Source organism: Chiloscyllium punctatum, chromosome 44 (assembly GCF_047496795.1).
Source record: "Chiloscyllium punctatum isolate Juve2018m chromosome 44, sChiPun1.3, whole genome shotgun sequence".
NCBI classification, from domain to species: Eukaryota; Metazoa; Chordata; class Chondrichthyes; order Orectolobiformes; family Hemiscylliidae; genus Chiloscyllium; species Chiloscyllium punctatum.
This window is the reverse complement of record NC_092782.1, coordinates 26,635,633-26,652,428: the sequence shown is the minus strand read 5'-3', so window position 1 is coordinate 26,652,428 and position 16,796 is coordinate 26,635,633. Positions and strand designations below refer to the sequence as shown.

Here is a 16,796-nt window from a genome sequence, read left to right as displayed (position 1 = left end):
CAAGGTTATTAACACTAAAAATAAATACCAATGCTGCAATAATGCCCCAGTAAAATATGAATAAATGTTTCTTTGTTTTTGTTAATCAATCTACTGAGATGTTGCAAATCTATTTCATCAAATTTCCAGAAATTAGTCTAGACATCAAGACAAATGAAGTGACCACCTTTTGTGAATGGATTTTCAAGCCTTTTTCATCTTCCGACTTAATTTCCAGTTTTGCAAATTCTTCAACATCCTGCCAATCTCTAACATCACCTTTCTGGAAGCGTAAGCGTGTCCCTATAAAAACAAACAACAGTAGGCTACAGACAATATACATTATTTATCAAGAGTAATTTGTATAAAATACTGTAGCCACCAAAATTAACTGCCATTCTCATATTCAATATTACTACTCCAACTCAGATTATCATGAAAGATGGTCCCTCTCAACCTCTCCCGAGCTGTGATGACCATTATATTAAACCAACAGTAGTCATCTCTCTCTATTGAGAGAGAGCAACCCTATTGCCTGGTAGGACTATCACAACTTTACCCTTACTTTACTCATAAGTATTTCCATAAATCACAACCAAAGTGATAACTTTAATAAGTCATTACAAACAGAACTTTACCTTTCATGAAACAGTTCCAAGCAGTTTGTGGCCATGAGTGGGACCATCCAAGCTCATCATCATCAGACAGAGATGACATACAGAAGATGTCTGACTCTGATTCACTGTTTTCCTGTTGTAAAATAAGGAAGTTATTTTCTTTCACTAACTCCACAAGTGAAACTTTTAAAAAATATATCAATGCACATACAGGTGGTTCTGCTACAGTGCACGCTTCAGTGACACAAATTCACTTGACCACGATTGACACCGCTTCTATCTTGCAAACTTTTAAAGTGTGTATTGATTTATAACACAAATCCAGCACCATTAGTTTAATGGTGCTGTTATTACAATTTTCTTTTAATACAGGGTTGCTTTTGGCAGAACTACTGCATTGATATCATGACACTTTCCCCTTCAACTGATCTGCAGGGTTTTTTTGGAAACTGGGTGAAGTCAATCTTCAGTTCAAATGAGAAAGTTTCCCAGATGAAACAATGTATATGCCTTAAGGAAACGCAATTTCTCGAGTTGATAAGTAGCATATTGGAGTGTTTATATTATCAATATTACCACTTATTTTCCCACAGATTAGATGACAGTATGTTTACAAATCAACTCCCAAAAGGTGGCATTGCTTGCCCCGTGCCCAGGTTCAAAATCTCTCATTTGGGCTGCAGAGGAAGTTGGTGTGGCAGGGGAAAGATCCAGATGTCATGGTGAACAAAGGTAACAATATATGTAGAAAAAGTCCTACTGACGGAATATGAGCAGCTACTGGCTAAATTTTAAAAAACTGAACCAAAAAGTAATAATCTCTGGATTACTACCTCAGCGATGAGCAAATTGGCTCAGGGTCAATAACATTAAACAGGCAAACATGTGGCTCAAAGACTGATGTGAGAGAACAGGTTCAAATTCAGGAGACATTGGCAGTCAGAGAGTCATAGGGATGTACAGCATTGAAACAGACCCTTCGGTCCAACCTGTCCATGCCGACCAGATATCCCAACCCAATCTAGTCCCACCTGCCAGCACCTGGCCCATATCCCTCCAAACCCTTCCTATTCATATACCCATCCAAATGCCTCTTAAATGTTGCAATTGTACCTGCCTCCACCACATCCTCAGGCAGCTCATACCATACACGTGCCACCCTCTGTGTGAAAAGGTTACCTCTTAGGTCTCTTTTATATCTTTCCCCTCTCACCCTAAACCTATGCCCTCTAGTTCTGGACTCCCCGACCCCAGGGAAAAGACTTTGCCTATTTATCCTATCCACGCCCCTCATAATTTTGTAAACCTCTATAAGGTCACCCCTCAGCCTTAGACACTGCAGCGAAAACAGCCCCAGCCTGTTCAGCCTCTCCCTGCAGCTCAGATCCTCCAAACCTGGCAACATCCTTGTAAATCTTTTCTGGACCCTTTCAAGTTTCACAACATCTTTCCAATAGGAAGGAGACCAGAATTGCACGCAATATTCCAATAGTGGCCTAACCAATGTCCTGTACAGCCGCAACATGACCTCCCAACTCCTGTACTCAATACTGTGACCGATAAAGGACAGCATACCAAATGCCTTTTCACTATCCTATCTACCTGTGACTCCACTTTCAAGGAGCTATGAACCTGCACTCCAAGGTCTCTTTGTTCAGCAACACTCCCTAGGACCTTACCATTAAGTGTATAAGTCCTGCTAAGATTTGCTTTCCCAAAATGCAGCACCTTGCATTTATCTGAATTAAACTCCATCTGCCACTTCTCAGCCCACTGGCCCATCTGGTCCAGATCCTGTTGTAATCTGAAGTAACCCTCTTCGCTGTCCACTACACCTCCAATTTTGGTGTCACCGGCAAACTTACTAACTGTACCTCTTATGCTCACATCCAAATCATTTATGTAAATGACAAAAAGCACCGATCCTTGTGGCACTCCACTGGTCACAGGCCTCCAGTCTGAAAAACAACCCTCCATCACTACCTTCTGTCTTCTACCTTCTAGCCAGTTCTGTATCCAAATGACTAGTTCTCCCTGTATTCCATGAGATCTAAGCTGGCTAATCAGTCTCCTATGGGGAACCTTGTCAAATGCCTTATTGAAGTCCATATAGATCACATCTACTGCTCTGCCCTCATCAATCTTATTTGTTACTTCTTCAAAAAACTCAAATCAAGTTTGTGAGACATGATTTCCCATGCACAAAGCCACGTTGACTATCCCGAATCAGTCCTTGCCTTTCTAAATACACGCACATCCTGTCCCTCAGGATTCCCTCCAACAACTTGCCCACCACTGGCAATACTCTATAGTTCCTGGTTTGTCTTTACCGCCCTTCTTAAACAGTGGCACTACGTTTGCCAACCTCCAGTCTTCCTGGCACCTCACGTGTGACTATCGAAGATACAAATATCTCAGCAAGAGGCCCAATCACTTCTCTAGCTTCCCACAGAATTCTCGGGTACACCTGATCAGGTTCTGTGGATTTATCCACTTTTAACCATTTTAAGACATCCAGCACTTCCTCCTCTGTAATCTGGACATTTTGCAAGATGTCACCATCTATTTCCCTAGAGTCCAAATCTTCCATATCCTTTTCCACAGTAAATACTGATGCAAAATATTCATTTAGTATCTCCCCCATTTTCTGTGGCTCCACACAAAGGTCGCCTTGCTGATCCTTGAGGGGCCCTATTCTCTCCTTAGTTACGCTTTTGTCCTTAATATATATTTGTAAAAACCCTTTGGATTCTCCTTAATTCTATTTGGCAATGCTATCTCATGTCCCCGTTCTGCCCTCCTGATTTCCCCCTTAAGTATACTCCTTCTTTCTTTATACTCTAAGGATTCACTCGATCTATCCTGTCTATACCTGACATATGCTTCCTTCTTTTTCTTAACCAAACTCTCAATTTCTTTGGTCCTTCAGCATTCCCTATACCTTCCAGCTTCCCCTTTCACCCTGACAGGAATATACTTTCTCTGGATTCTTGTTATCTCATTTCTGAAGGCTTCCCATTTTCTAGCTGTCCCTTTACCTGCAAACATCTGCCTCCAATCAGCTTTCGAAAGTTCTTGCCTAATACCGTCAAAATTGGTCTTTCTCCAGTTTAGAACTTCAACTTTTAGATCTGGTCTATCCTTTTCCATCACTATTTTAAAATGAATAGAATTATGGTCGCTGGCCCCAAAGTGCTCTCCCACTCACACCTCAGTCACCTGTCCTGTCTTATTTCCCAAGAGTAGGTCAAGTTTTGCACCTTCTCTAGTAGGTACATCCACATACTGAATCAAAACATTGTCTTGTATACACTTAAGAAATTCCTCTCCATCTAAACCTTTAACACTATGGCAGTCCCAGTCAATGTTTGGAAAGTTAAAATCCCCAACCATAACTACCCTATTATTCTTACAGATAGCTGAGATCTCCTTACAAGTTTGTTTCTCAATTTCCCTCTGACTATTGGGGGGTCTATAATACAATTCCAATAAGGTGATCATCCCTTTCTCATTTCTCAGTTCCACCCAAATAACTTCCCTGGATGTATTTCCAGGAATATCCTCCCTCAGCACAGCTGTAATGCTATCCCTTATCAAAAAGGCTACTCCCCCTCCTCTCTTGCCTCCCTTTCTATCCTTCCTATAGCATTTGTATCCTGTAACATTAAGCTGCCAGTCCTGCCCATCCCTGAGCCATGATATGATATCCCAGTCCCATGTTCCTAACCATGCCCTGAGTTCATCTGCCTTCCCTGTTAGGTCCCTTGCATTGAAATAAATGCAGTTTATTTTATTAATCCTACCGTGTCCCTGCCTGCCCTGACTGTTCGACTCACTTCTGTTCTCAGCTGTACCCATCTCAGATTGATCTCTTTCCTCACTATCTCCCTGGGTCTCACCCCCCCACCTTACTAGTTTAAATCCTCCCAAGCAGTTCTAGCAAATTTCCCTGCCAGTGTATTAGCCCTCTTCCAATTTAGGTGCAATCCCTCCTTCTTGTACAGGTCACTTCTACCCCAAAAGAGATAACCCGGAGGAAGGAGGGAGCTGTTCGGATGGGACAGGCTGCACCTGAATTGTGTTGGGTCCAGAGTCCTGGTGAATCACGTAACTAGGGCTGTGAATAAGGCATTAAACTAAGGAATGGAGGGACCAGTTCAGGTGCATGGAAAATGTTAAAAGGGGAAGCGCTCAGCAGAGATTAACGCTTCCAGAACAATTAATATTACAGACAGTATGGCAAGGGTCAGGCCTAGCTTCAGGCAAAGATAAGGGAACAAGGTAAATGAGCTTGTAGCGCAGATTGAAACTGGCATTAACTATGCTGTGGGTACCACAGAAACAACCTAGAAATCTGAAGGACAAAGAGCCTTGGCAGTCCTAGGTCTGGATTTTCTTAATGTTAATATTCAGGTTCAGTTAGCAGTTAGGTAGGCAAATGCAATGTAATCTCTCAGTTCAAGAAAGCAGGAATACAAATGCAAGCCTGTATAAGGCTCTGGTGCTGGATCTAAGGAAGAATGTCGGAGGGTGTCCAGAGGAGATTTATGAGAATAATCCCTGGGATGAAGGGCGTGTCATATGTAGTGTGGTTTAGGACTTCAGGTCTGATCTGACTGAAACTTGCAGAATATTCAAAGGCCTGGATATTGTGGAAGTAGGACAGACTAGCACCTGAGGGCACAGCATCAGTGTGAAGGGATGACCCTTTAGAGACAAGGTAGAATTTCTTCAGCGAGAGCTTGGTTAATTTGTGAAACCCGTTGCTGACTGTAGAGACCAAGTCACTGAATGTACTTAAGAGAGAGATAGACAGGTTCTTGATTAGTAATGGCATCAAGGGTTATGGGGACAAGGCAAGACAATGGGGTTGAGAAAATATCAGCCATGATCAAATGGCAAAGTAGACTCCAAGGAGCAAAATTAGGGCATTCAACCCAATCTCTTATGATCCAAGTCCAACCAAGTTAAGTAAACATACCCTTTCCCGCTTTATAGTGGTCTGTTTTTCCCAATGACTTGGAGAGAGGTTGATTTCACTTTCTGAGAGAGTTGGAGGAGGAGGACGAGCATAGGAATGTAAACTTTTACTTGTGGCCACTATATGCACTGGAGCTCTGAAAAAACAAAACCACGACAATAGATGAAACATTAAATGTACAGTATGGCTTACTTGCTTGATCAAATATAGCGCAGACTCTTGTTAAACTTGTAACTTCCATTCAAACAAATATAGTCCGCTGAAGTAGAGTGAAGCTACCAGGTAGGAGAGTGTCCAAGACAGAAGATTTCATTTAAAAAAAACATTTTCACATTAAAGGATAGGGATTTTTAAAAATTATTCAACACCAATTGGTAAGGAAAGTATAGGCATATAAATCTATTTATTCAAAATTATTTTCCAATTTAAAACAAAATCAGCTAACGATTTGTTAAAATCGGTTTTATTTCATCAAGATATGCACAATCAACTTAGGTCAGTGGTCTGGCTAAGCTGTGAGATAGTACAAAGGAACATTCCTAAACATCCTCAGATGGCAAGAAAATACAAGAAATAAATGAGGAGATATGTTCCAGAGTAACTCCACCTGATACTTGGGCCCACAATTCAAAACCTGAAGAGCTTATCTGGCACTTAACAATTCTCAGAAATCACATGAGCACTTGGTGCATTGGTATATATGCTCAGTCAGAGACGGAGCTCCAAGTTATTGTCCAAACTTTCTCCAAATGATATGATAAAATTGGCTGTATTCAATCCCTTTTCAAACAGCTCACCTGACAAAAACAACCCACCCCATCCAATTACGATTAATGATGAGATTCTGGAAAATGTGGACCATTTCCCACACTTTGGGAACTTCCACCTGATAAGTGTATAGATCATTAATTCATCACTACCACCAATGTGTCGGACCAATTTTTGACTAAGGAAAAAAGGTTTTTTGAAAACATGCATCTCAAACCCAAGGCTATAATAGCCATGGTTTACTGGGTAATGACTCCAGTGCTCTCACATACTTTGAGGTACCTAATATAGCTTGTCCAAGAGGTGAATAAGTTCCACATGCAATGCACTTATAAGATTCTCCAAATCTAGTGGCAGTTAAATAGCAGTATCCTCTCCAAGGACACCTTACCAGTCAGTAAGATGCTAATCATCAAAACCAGCTCTGCTCAGCAGGACATCATTTTAGCCTTCAGCGCGCACACTCTGGGTGATTGATCCGGAGTGACCAGTGTACCAGCATAAACAGGCAAACCGGCCTTCAGCACCCCACATTGTGGGTGAATGATCCGGAGTGAACAGTGTCCCCAGATTTGTGAAACAATTGGAAGCCATCTAGGTGGAGTTTGGTTGATGCAGACAGTTCCAAGGACGACAGTGGAACCGCTTTATGGCTGTCCTAAAGCAGTCTCTGAATAAGTCAAACAGACGTGCTGACTCATGGGGGCCCTGACTCGTGATTGACCAAAGCGGAGAAGGCCGACGTAGGCTGACGTATGTTGGAACTTGGTTAGAAACATGCTGAGGCAAATTCAAGGCACTGAAGGTAGCAGAGAAATCTTCAAACACTAACACAACCCTTTAAGGCACTGCCTTCCCCATTTGTGACAGAGTCTGCAGATCACACATTGGACTTATCTGTCATTTCACAGCCCAGCAAACCAAAGTGAGAAAAATTAATTTTCGATTCTGAAGTAGAAGCAGCAATACTTGGGTTGGACATGCCGTTGCTGTAGTATGACTTCCAACTGTTGTACAATTTTCATGTTGCTGTTGGATCAGATTAAAATTGAATCTTCCAGTCATTCATATGGAGCGCTCAGGTGCACTGGGACAGTCCAAAGCTAGGTGACACAATCCCACTTACCTCTTTGCAAGTCAAAAATGGTTTAAATTTTTGAGTATTTATCTTTACCATCAGGTAAATGGAGTAATGTCCTGAATGTAACTGAAACATTCAGACAAAATGCTGTAACACCGATTTTTTTTTAATCTTAGCTAATGGACACGGATTATTAAATTTCATATATTGAAAGGCATGAATTGCATTTATCCACATTAACTTACACCTGTCTCTTCAGATTATTTGACTAATCACACTGACAATAAGGGTGGTGTCCACAAATGTCGACTCTTCCGTAAGAGCCCAAGAAACAGGAGCAATAAGCCATTCATCCCCTCTCCTGCCACTCTACAAGATCAAGGTTCATCTGTCCCAGGCCTCAACTGCTCTTTCATGCTAGCTCCTCAGAGCTCTCAATATTTCAAAAGAAAATTTGATTTTTAAAATAAAATTACCTCCATTTTAAATACTTTGTGATTTTTTTTTATTTATTCTGAAGGCTCAAACATTCATTACTCCTCCAAAAGAGATTGCTTTACGCCTCAGTTTTAAATGAGTTTGTAGCTATGTCCCCTTATTTCAAGATTAGCCCACTGGCAGAAATATCTTTAACATCCATCCAGTCAAGATCCTTCAAAATTTTGTATTCCTTCAAGGAAATTAAGGCCTAACCAGTTTACCTGTTCTTCATAAGTCAAAGCTCTACATCCCAGTGAATCTCTCTTGAACAGGATATGCTAGCATTGGATACTATTTTGAAATTAAATCAAATAGCAGAGACACACAAATGTTATGTATGTGCAGCTTGAGGACAAGGAAAGGAGCCAGGCTTCCACAAACTGCCATTGCCATTAAAATCACTGAAACCACTGTTCTGCACCACACTTTAGTCATGTACCAACCCTAGAGGAGTTATAGAAAACTGGTGGATTGTGGAGATATGAGGCTGAAATAATTTATTGCAGTGAAACATGAAATAGTATTCTGGGCATTACAGGGGCAGAAAAAATTCTACAAATGGCGTCAGGGATGGAGGCCTTTAGTTAGAGATTAATTGCTCCAGTATAGCTACAATTTTGCCATCTACCTGTCAAAATGGAAAATTACCCAGTTACATCCTGCCCAATGTAACCCTACATTATTTCACATTTGTTTTTTTTAAAAAAGATTTTGAATGGAGGGCTTGTGCACAGCCTACTCAAAGTTTTGGGTAGCGAATCACTGAGCAACTTAGTGGCACACACTGTTCCTGTCCACAAGAAGGATAAATTCAATCTGCACAATTACCATCTAAGTTCACTCAATCATCAGCGATGTATGTTTTCTAATTAACTTGCTCAGAGATGTTATTCTGAAACAGGTGGAACATGAAACTATGAGGCACACAACCAATGCACCACAAGAACCTTTCCACTAGCAACATGTGGCTGGTAAAGCTAAATCAACTGTATATTCTCAATAACTTGCTCACCAATACTCACTTTGGACCGCTTGGCTCCAGACACAATTTCAGCCTTGGTTCACACAGGTTTCAAGGCAAGGGGAGAATGAATGCTCTCTGCATCAAGACATGTGATAAGCAGCTGAAATAAAACTGAAATCAAGGAATTGGGCAAATGGTCTCTGTTGTCGAGCACAACTGGAAAACAAGCATCTGAACCCCAAGGACTATTTTCCACTTCTTCAACAACCTTCTCTTCACCTTCGGGTCAAGAGAGTGGAGCTCTAAACTAATAGTCGCATTGTGTTCTATTTACAACACTTCATATGACGTATTCTCACTGTACCTGCATCATTGTACAACATTCAGCTTCTAGTCAAGAGGCAGCTGGTAACATTTGTTTAATACAGGTGTGTCAGACAATGACCTTCATCGAGAGGTCAAACTGTATTTTCTTGATAATCAAATGTATTACTCTGACTGAATGAACCACTCTACTGGTGTACTCTGACAACATCGCCTAAGAACATAAGAACCAGAAGCAGGTGTAGGCCATATGACCCTTTGAACCCACTACATCATTTATGATGATCATGGCTGATCTTTTCATGGCCTCAGCTCCACTTACCCACCCTCTCACCATAACCCTTAATTCCGTTACTGTTCAAAAAAAATTACTTTAGCTTTAAAAAGAATGAGAAAGCCACAACCACTTCACCAGGCAGGAAATTCGACAGATTCACAACCCATGGAGTGAAGAATTTGCTCCCCTTAATTTTGAGGTGATAATCTCTTGTTTTTGTTTCACCTGCTAATGGAAACATCCTCCCTGCTTCTATCTTACCTATTCCCTTCAAAATATTACACGTTTCTACAAGATAAATTTCAATGAATATAATCCCAGTCTACTCATTCTCTCCTCATAAGTCAACCCCCTCAACTCTGGAATCAACCCAGTGAACCTCTTCCACACCCCCTACTATGCTAGGGCATACTTTCTCAAGTAAGGAGACCAAAACTGTGCACAATACTATAGGTGTGGCATAACCTCCCTCCTTTTAAACTCAATCCCTCTAACAATGAACGACAAAATTCCATTTACCTTAAAAATTACCTGTTGCACCTGCAAGCAAACCTGTGATTCACGCACAAGGACACCCTGATACCTCTGCACAGTAGCATGCTGCAATTCTTTACCATTCAAATAATAGTCCTTCTTACTGTCATTCCTACCAAAATGGATGACTTCACATTTAACACGATTGTATTCCATCTTCCAGATCTCTGCACCATCGCTTAAACTATCTATACCCCTTTGCAAACTTTCAGAGTCCTCATCACACTTTGCTGTACCACTCATCGTGATGTCATAAGTTACAAGGTACACTGCAACAATTTGCAAGGCCTCTTTCAAAAGCACCTTTCAAATCAGCAAACTCCTCCACCAAGAATGAAAAACGCAGTAGGCATTTAAGAACACCATCACCACCAGAAGGTTCCCTTCCAACCCACTCACCATCCTGATTCGGAACTATATCCCTCACCGTCACTGGGTTAAAATTTTAGAATTCTTTCAATTTTTTTATGAGTACCTAGACTGCATGAACTGAAGCACTTCAAGGTAGCTAATCACAACCAGATTTCAAAGGTAAGTTGGAATGTGTAATAGATGCTTCTGCCCTTGCCAATGACATTCAAATCCCATGAATGAATTATAAAAATGCACATAGCACAGATTAGGGATGAAGTTAATGTGAAAGTATCTTAAAACTACTGTGGAGCAGGGTCACAGGCCAAATAGCCCAGTCCTGCTCCTTTCTTTTATTGTCATCCTTTAAAGCATAGAAGCTAAGTTGAAGAAGATAATTAATTTGAGGAGAAATGGAACGGACTCAACTGTTTTGCTGAAGGCTAGTAAACACTCGATGGTTGAATTGGCTTTCTTCTGTAATCTAATACCCTGTGACCATATGCTCATGTACAGTAGCCACTGCACAAAGCAATTAATAGAAAGCCTCAAGTATGGAATGGAGAAGTTGTTCAAGGGTTATCAATAGGAACTGGCACGAGAAGCAATCAAAAAAAAATGCCGAACTATATTGGGTTGGAATATCTGGTCAGCATGGACAGGTTGGACCGAAGGGTCTGTTTCCATGCTGTATATATATGATGCTATGACTCGAAAATGTCTGCAGTAATTGCTTCACATATTATATGGTCATAAGAAATAGGAGTAGGCCATTTCATCCACTGACCCTCCACCATCATTCGATAAGATTGTGCTGATCTGATTATGGTTTTAACTCCACAACCAGCTTGTGTCCATAACTTCAATTCTCGATCAGAAATTTATCAATCCAGTCTTGAATTATTCAATGACCCAGCTTCCAGAGTCTTCTGTGGAAGGAAATCAAATGACATATGACATTGCAAGAAGGAATTCCTTGTGATCTCTAACCTAAAAAAGGGAAACTGCTTATTTTTGAAAAAACAGAAATTGCTGGCAAAAATGAACAGACCTGGCAGCATCTGTGGGATAAAAACAGAGTTAAGGCTTTGAGTCTGGTGACTCATCAGCTTTTAAAGCTTGCCTTCTTGTCCTAAATTTCCCAGCATCCATCCTGTCAAGCCCCCACATAATCCTGTACATTCAAATAAGATCATTACTCATTCCTCTAATCTCCAGTGGATATAGGATGAAATGGCTTATCCTTTCCTCTCCAAGATAACCTCTTCATTCCCAGAATTAATTAAGTGAACCTTCTCTAGCGAATGCCTCCTTAAAGTGACCAAAATCATTCACAGTATTCTATGTGCTATTGTGCCAATAAGGCAATCGTAATTTTAGCAAGAATTCCTTACATTATTGAATGAGGGACAGAGTGTTAAAGGCCAACATTGCACTTGACTTCATCATTACTTGCTGTATCTGCATATTAACATTTTGTGATTCATGTATGAGGGCACCCATAATCGGTCTACACTACAGCACAACCAAAAGATAAATGAGCAGAATTAAGCCATTAGGCCCATCAAGTCTGCTCTGCCATTTGATCATGACTGATACATTTCTCATCCCCATTCTTCCTGTAACCTCTGATCCTCTTATTAATCAAGAACCTATGTATTTCTGTCTCAAATATACTCAGTGTGACTTGGTCCCCACAGCATTCTTGGCAATGGGCTCCAAAGATGCAGCACCCTCTGATTGCAGGGGCCAAGGTTTCAAGTTCTTGGATCATTGGGACCACGTCTGGGGCAGGAAGACCTGGACAAGAGGGACAGGTTGCACCTGGACTGGAGAGGAACCAATATCCTCACAGGCAGGTTCACTAACGCTCCTCAGAAGGGTTTAAAGAGAGGCAGGGGGCTGGAAACCAGAGCAGCAGGTCTGCAACTGGAGGGATTGAGGGAAAGGTTGATATTAGGACCAGTAAGAAAAAACACGATGGTTCAGTGGTTAGCACTGCTGTCTCACAACACCAAAGGTCCCCGGGACAATTGTCCATGTGGAGTTTGCACATTCTCTCATATTTGCATAGGTTTCCTCCCACAGTCCAAAGATGTGCAGGCTAGGTAGACTGGCCATGGTAAATTGCTAATAGTGTTCAGCAATGTTAGGCATATTAGCCATGGAAACCACGCTTATAGGGATAGGATAGGGAGGAGAGTCTGGGCGAGATGCTCTTCACAAGGTCAGTATGGACTCAATGGACTGAGTGGCCTGTTTCCATACCATCAGGATTTTCTAAATGCCTCATCTCAGTTCTAAAGGGTCATCCCTTCAGTCCGAAGCTGCATCCTCAGGTCCTAGTCTCTCTTATCGGTGGAACCACATTGCCCACATCCACTTTATCCAGGCCTCTCAGTATTCTGTAAGTTTCAATCAGACTCTCCCCCCCTCATCCTTCTTAACTCCAGCTATAGACCCAAAGCCCTCAACGTTGCTCACACGACAAGCCCGTCATTCCAGAGATCATTCTTGTAAACCTCCTTTGGATACCCTCCAAAGCCAGCACATCCTTCCTTAAATAGGGGGCCCAAAACTGCCCTCAATATTCCAAATGAAGTCTGACCAGAGCCTTATACAGCCTCAACTTACAGTTCTGTTGTGTTCCAGCTGTCTTAAAATGAATGCTAAGAGTGCATTTGCCTTCCCATCTGCCAACTGAACCTGCATCTTAACCTTTAGAGAATACGGAACTAGGATTCTCAAAGTCCTTTTAGATTTCAGATTTCCAAAGCCTTTCCCCGTGTAAAAATGTTACATCTCTATTCCTCCTCCAAAAATATATAATCTCACAATTTCCCACATTACATCTACCACTTCTTTGCCCACTCGCCTAGCATGTCCAAGTCTTTCTGCAGCCTCCCAGCTTCCTCAACACTACCTGCCCCTCCACTTATCCTGGCGTCAACCCCAGATTTAGCAACGCCCTCAGTTCCTTTGTCCAGATTGTTAATGCATAACATGAATAGTTTGTGGCCTCAACATGGAGTTCTGCAGAACTCCTCTAGTCACCATCTACTATCCTGAAGACTGCTTTATTCATCAACCAGATGTCTTTCGCCATTTAAACAATATTCTGCTTTTCTATTCTTCCAGCCAAAGTGAACAAACTCTCATATTCCCACATTGTGCTATTTTGTCAAGTACAACTTCCCTTTCAGAAAAGCATGTTGACTCTGCCTGACTATATTACAATTCTCTAATTGCCCCATGACTACCTCTTACTAATGGATTCTAGCATTTCCCAGTGATGTATGCTAGACTGGCAGACCTATATATTGTTCCTTCTTTTTGTCCCTTTCTTGAATAATTGTGTTATATACGTATTCTTCCAATCTGCTAGGATCTTTCCAGAATCTAAAGAATTTTGAAAGTTTACAACCAATGCACCCAATATGGCCACAACCACTCCCTTGAAGACTCGAGGATGCAAGCCATCACATCCAGGCACCTACAGTCCCATTACGTTTTGACATTTTTTTCCAAGGCAATTGTGATTATTTTAAGTTTCTCATTCCTACCTCCCACCTTTATTCTGACTGTCATGGGATGATTTTTGTATTTTCTACTGTGAATACAAATACAAAGTATAAGCGGAAAGAATTGCAGATGCTGTAAATCAGAAACAAAGACAGAAGTCGCTGGAAAAGCTCAGCGGGTCTGACAGCATCTGTGAAATCTGAATTAACGTTTCAGATTCAGTGATCCATCCTCAGAACTGTTCTGAGGAAGGGTCGGCGGATCCGAAACATTAATTCTGATTTCTCTTCACAGATGCTGCCAGACCAGCTAAGCTTTTCCAGCAACTTCTGTTTTGTCACAAATACAAAGTACTTGATCAAAGTCTCTGAAATTGCATTGATTCCCATTATTAACCTGTTTCACCCTGCAACAGACTAGTTTTACATTTAGCTTTTTTTAATATAATTGGTAGAAAAGCTTTAACTGTTTCTCTCTAGTTGTCTCTCATTCTAAAATTTCTCCCTTTTGTAAGTAATTTGTTGCTGGTTTGTAAAATGTTACTAATCTTCATTCTATCACTAATCCTTCCAATATTATTAGTCTTTTCTTTCAACTGAATAGCATCCTTAACTGTACATCATGGATGGTGCATTTTTTTGCATAAAAATATTTTTTCCTCAAGAGAATACTTTTTTGTTGAGAGTTACAAAATATTTTCTACTTTTCCCAGTTCACTTTAGATAACTCTGGCCTCATACACTTGTGACTGTGCTTATTCAATCTTAACCTATAAGAATCAAACTCAAACTGAATGCAAAATAATTCAATCACGTTATTCATGCCTAGAGGCTCTTTTACGAGATTGCAACTTAATCCTGTTGCATGACACATTACCAGATCTAGAGTGTTATGTTTGCTAACTGGTTCCAGAACTTATCGTTCTAAGAAACCATCCCATGATTCTATGAATTCATCCTCCATGATACTAATTTGATTTGTTCAATTAGAATAAAATATCCAACAATTATTGTTGTACTTTTCTTAAAAGCCTCCATTATATCCAAATTTGTGCTCAGTCCTACAGTCTTAGCATTTATAATGTTCAGAATTTGCTATAAATAATTCAACAAGTGTAAATTGCATATACTGGCAGCAAGTGTTGGCAGTTATGTTCAACAGCAATATTCATACATCTTCAGCCATTACAATATGCTCATGCAACTAATATACAATATATACAAACCTGTCATAAAATGTGCACTGCATGAGGGGACTTTGTGGGCTAGTGGCTATATTAGCCAGTTCAGTCAGCCAATTTACATCAGATTCACTTGTGAAAGGTGGCAAGGCACTATCAGGTGATCTAGAGGTGCACATGGTACGAGCAGACCTCTGGCATTCTTGATGAGACACTTCACTGCTTAGTTGGAAGGCTGTAGGTATGGTTCTGTCAGTCTCTACTGCTTTCAATTCTGGAAGATCATCTAGAAAGCAAGAAATATATAGAAACTCAATGTTCATCTGTTCACGATCAGACGATTTGCAAAAGAAATTACTTTTGTCAAATCTGTGCATTGTTAAAAAGTTGGAACTGTAAAAATAATTTGAACTCATTGATACTCAGAGCAATGCATTCTCTGGCAGACAAAAATACATCATTTTAAAGACAGACAGAACAGCAGGTGCAATCCCAAGATCTTGTGTTCACAGGAAGTAGAGGTCAAGACAAGGCTGCAATAGTAGAACCTCAAAATTCTCTCAGTCATGTCTACTTCAAGCGTTCGGTAGTAACTGATCGTGGTATCAATCCCAGTCTATCTTAACCAGTGCTAAAGCAACGGAGTTGAATGGTCTATTTCTGTTCCGGTGTTAATCCGTGATGCTGTTGCATTTAAGTCTATGACATTTTGCTTAAATGTGTAGAAAGAAGTGAATATTTTGTAGTTAACATACACATAAGATCGGTCGAAAATTAGATATAATTCATAATCACGAATTCCATAATATTATAACATCCTGTCAAGTTATGCTACAAACTCAAACTAAGTTCAAATTTTAGCGCTTGAAATATTACAATATTAATGTTCATGCAATGCTTTGCAATGCATGTACTTTCAATGTTCTCATATTTCTTTTCAAATTTCTGTCTCCTTGCCACTTCCCATCTCTTAATTGCTAACGCTACAGCCGAGGGTCTCTGCCTTTCTTCAATTTTGATCACTTGCACCTCCTGTTTTTAACTGACCCATCATTGGTGGCTGCGTGTTTAACTGGCTAGGTCCCAAACTCTGAAATTCCCTCCCTAAACTTCTCCATCTTTTTGTCCCCTTTAATAGCATCTCTTAAAATCTGTTTCTAACCAAGTTTTTGATCAACTGTCACCATATTATCTGGTGCCTCGTGTTGTATGATACTGGTCTTGTAAATCTCCTTGGGTGACTTTATAAATTGAAGACATGATATAAATGCAAGTTATCATTTTGTTCATTGAAAGCTATTTGAATCAAAACTTGATCAAATTTTAATTTTGGTTTGGTCAATCACATTTTGCAGCTAAATCTCTGTTCTATTGGAAGAATACCTTCATTCATTTGGAAAACATAGTTTCAGCAGTCTTTGGGGAGAAACAGTAAAATGTTATCATCCTGTTCCATCCAAACACAATGTTACCAGATTCTATGTTAAATTGCCGAAGGTAGCTTGGAAGGCAATAAGTAAATGAAGATTTGGGGTGGGGAGGGGGGTGGGGAAGGTGGTGGGGGCTTGTGTGTGATGGTGGTAGTTCAGAGCAGAGGGTGGAACAGATAGGTGGGAAGGAAGATGGACAGGTAGGGCAGAGGGTTGGATTTGGATAGGGACGGGAGATAAGGAAACTGGTGAAATCAACATTGACGCCGGGTGGTCGGAGGATCCCAAAGAGGATGATGAGGTGTTCT

The 16,796-nt window shown here is 40.6% G+C and overlaps 1 protein-coding gene across 3 annotated transcripts in view; it reads right to left on the bottom strand.

Annotated features, from left to right (window-relative positions):
- hbp1 (HMG-box transcription factor 1) overlaps positions 1-16,796 on the bottom strand; it is a 48,015-nt gene that overhangs the window by 17,737 nt on the left and 13,482 nt on the right. For all 3 annotated transcript variants that reach the window (XM_072562522.1, XM_072562523.1, XM_072562524.1), the window contains 4 exons: positions 15,104-15,344; positions 5,578-5,713; positions 618-729; positions 167-282 (listed from right to left, as the gene is read on the bottom strand). In XM_072562522.1, coding sequence (XP_072418623.1) covers positions 167-282; positions 618-729; positions 5,578-5,713; positions 15,104-15,344 — 605 coding nt within the window. The remainder of the gene's footprint in view (positions 1-166; positions 283-617; positions 730-5,577; positions 5,714-15,103; positions 15,345-16,796) is intronic.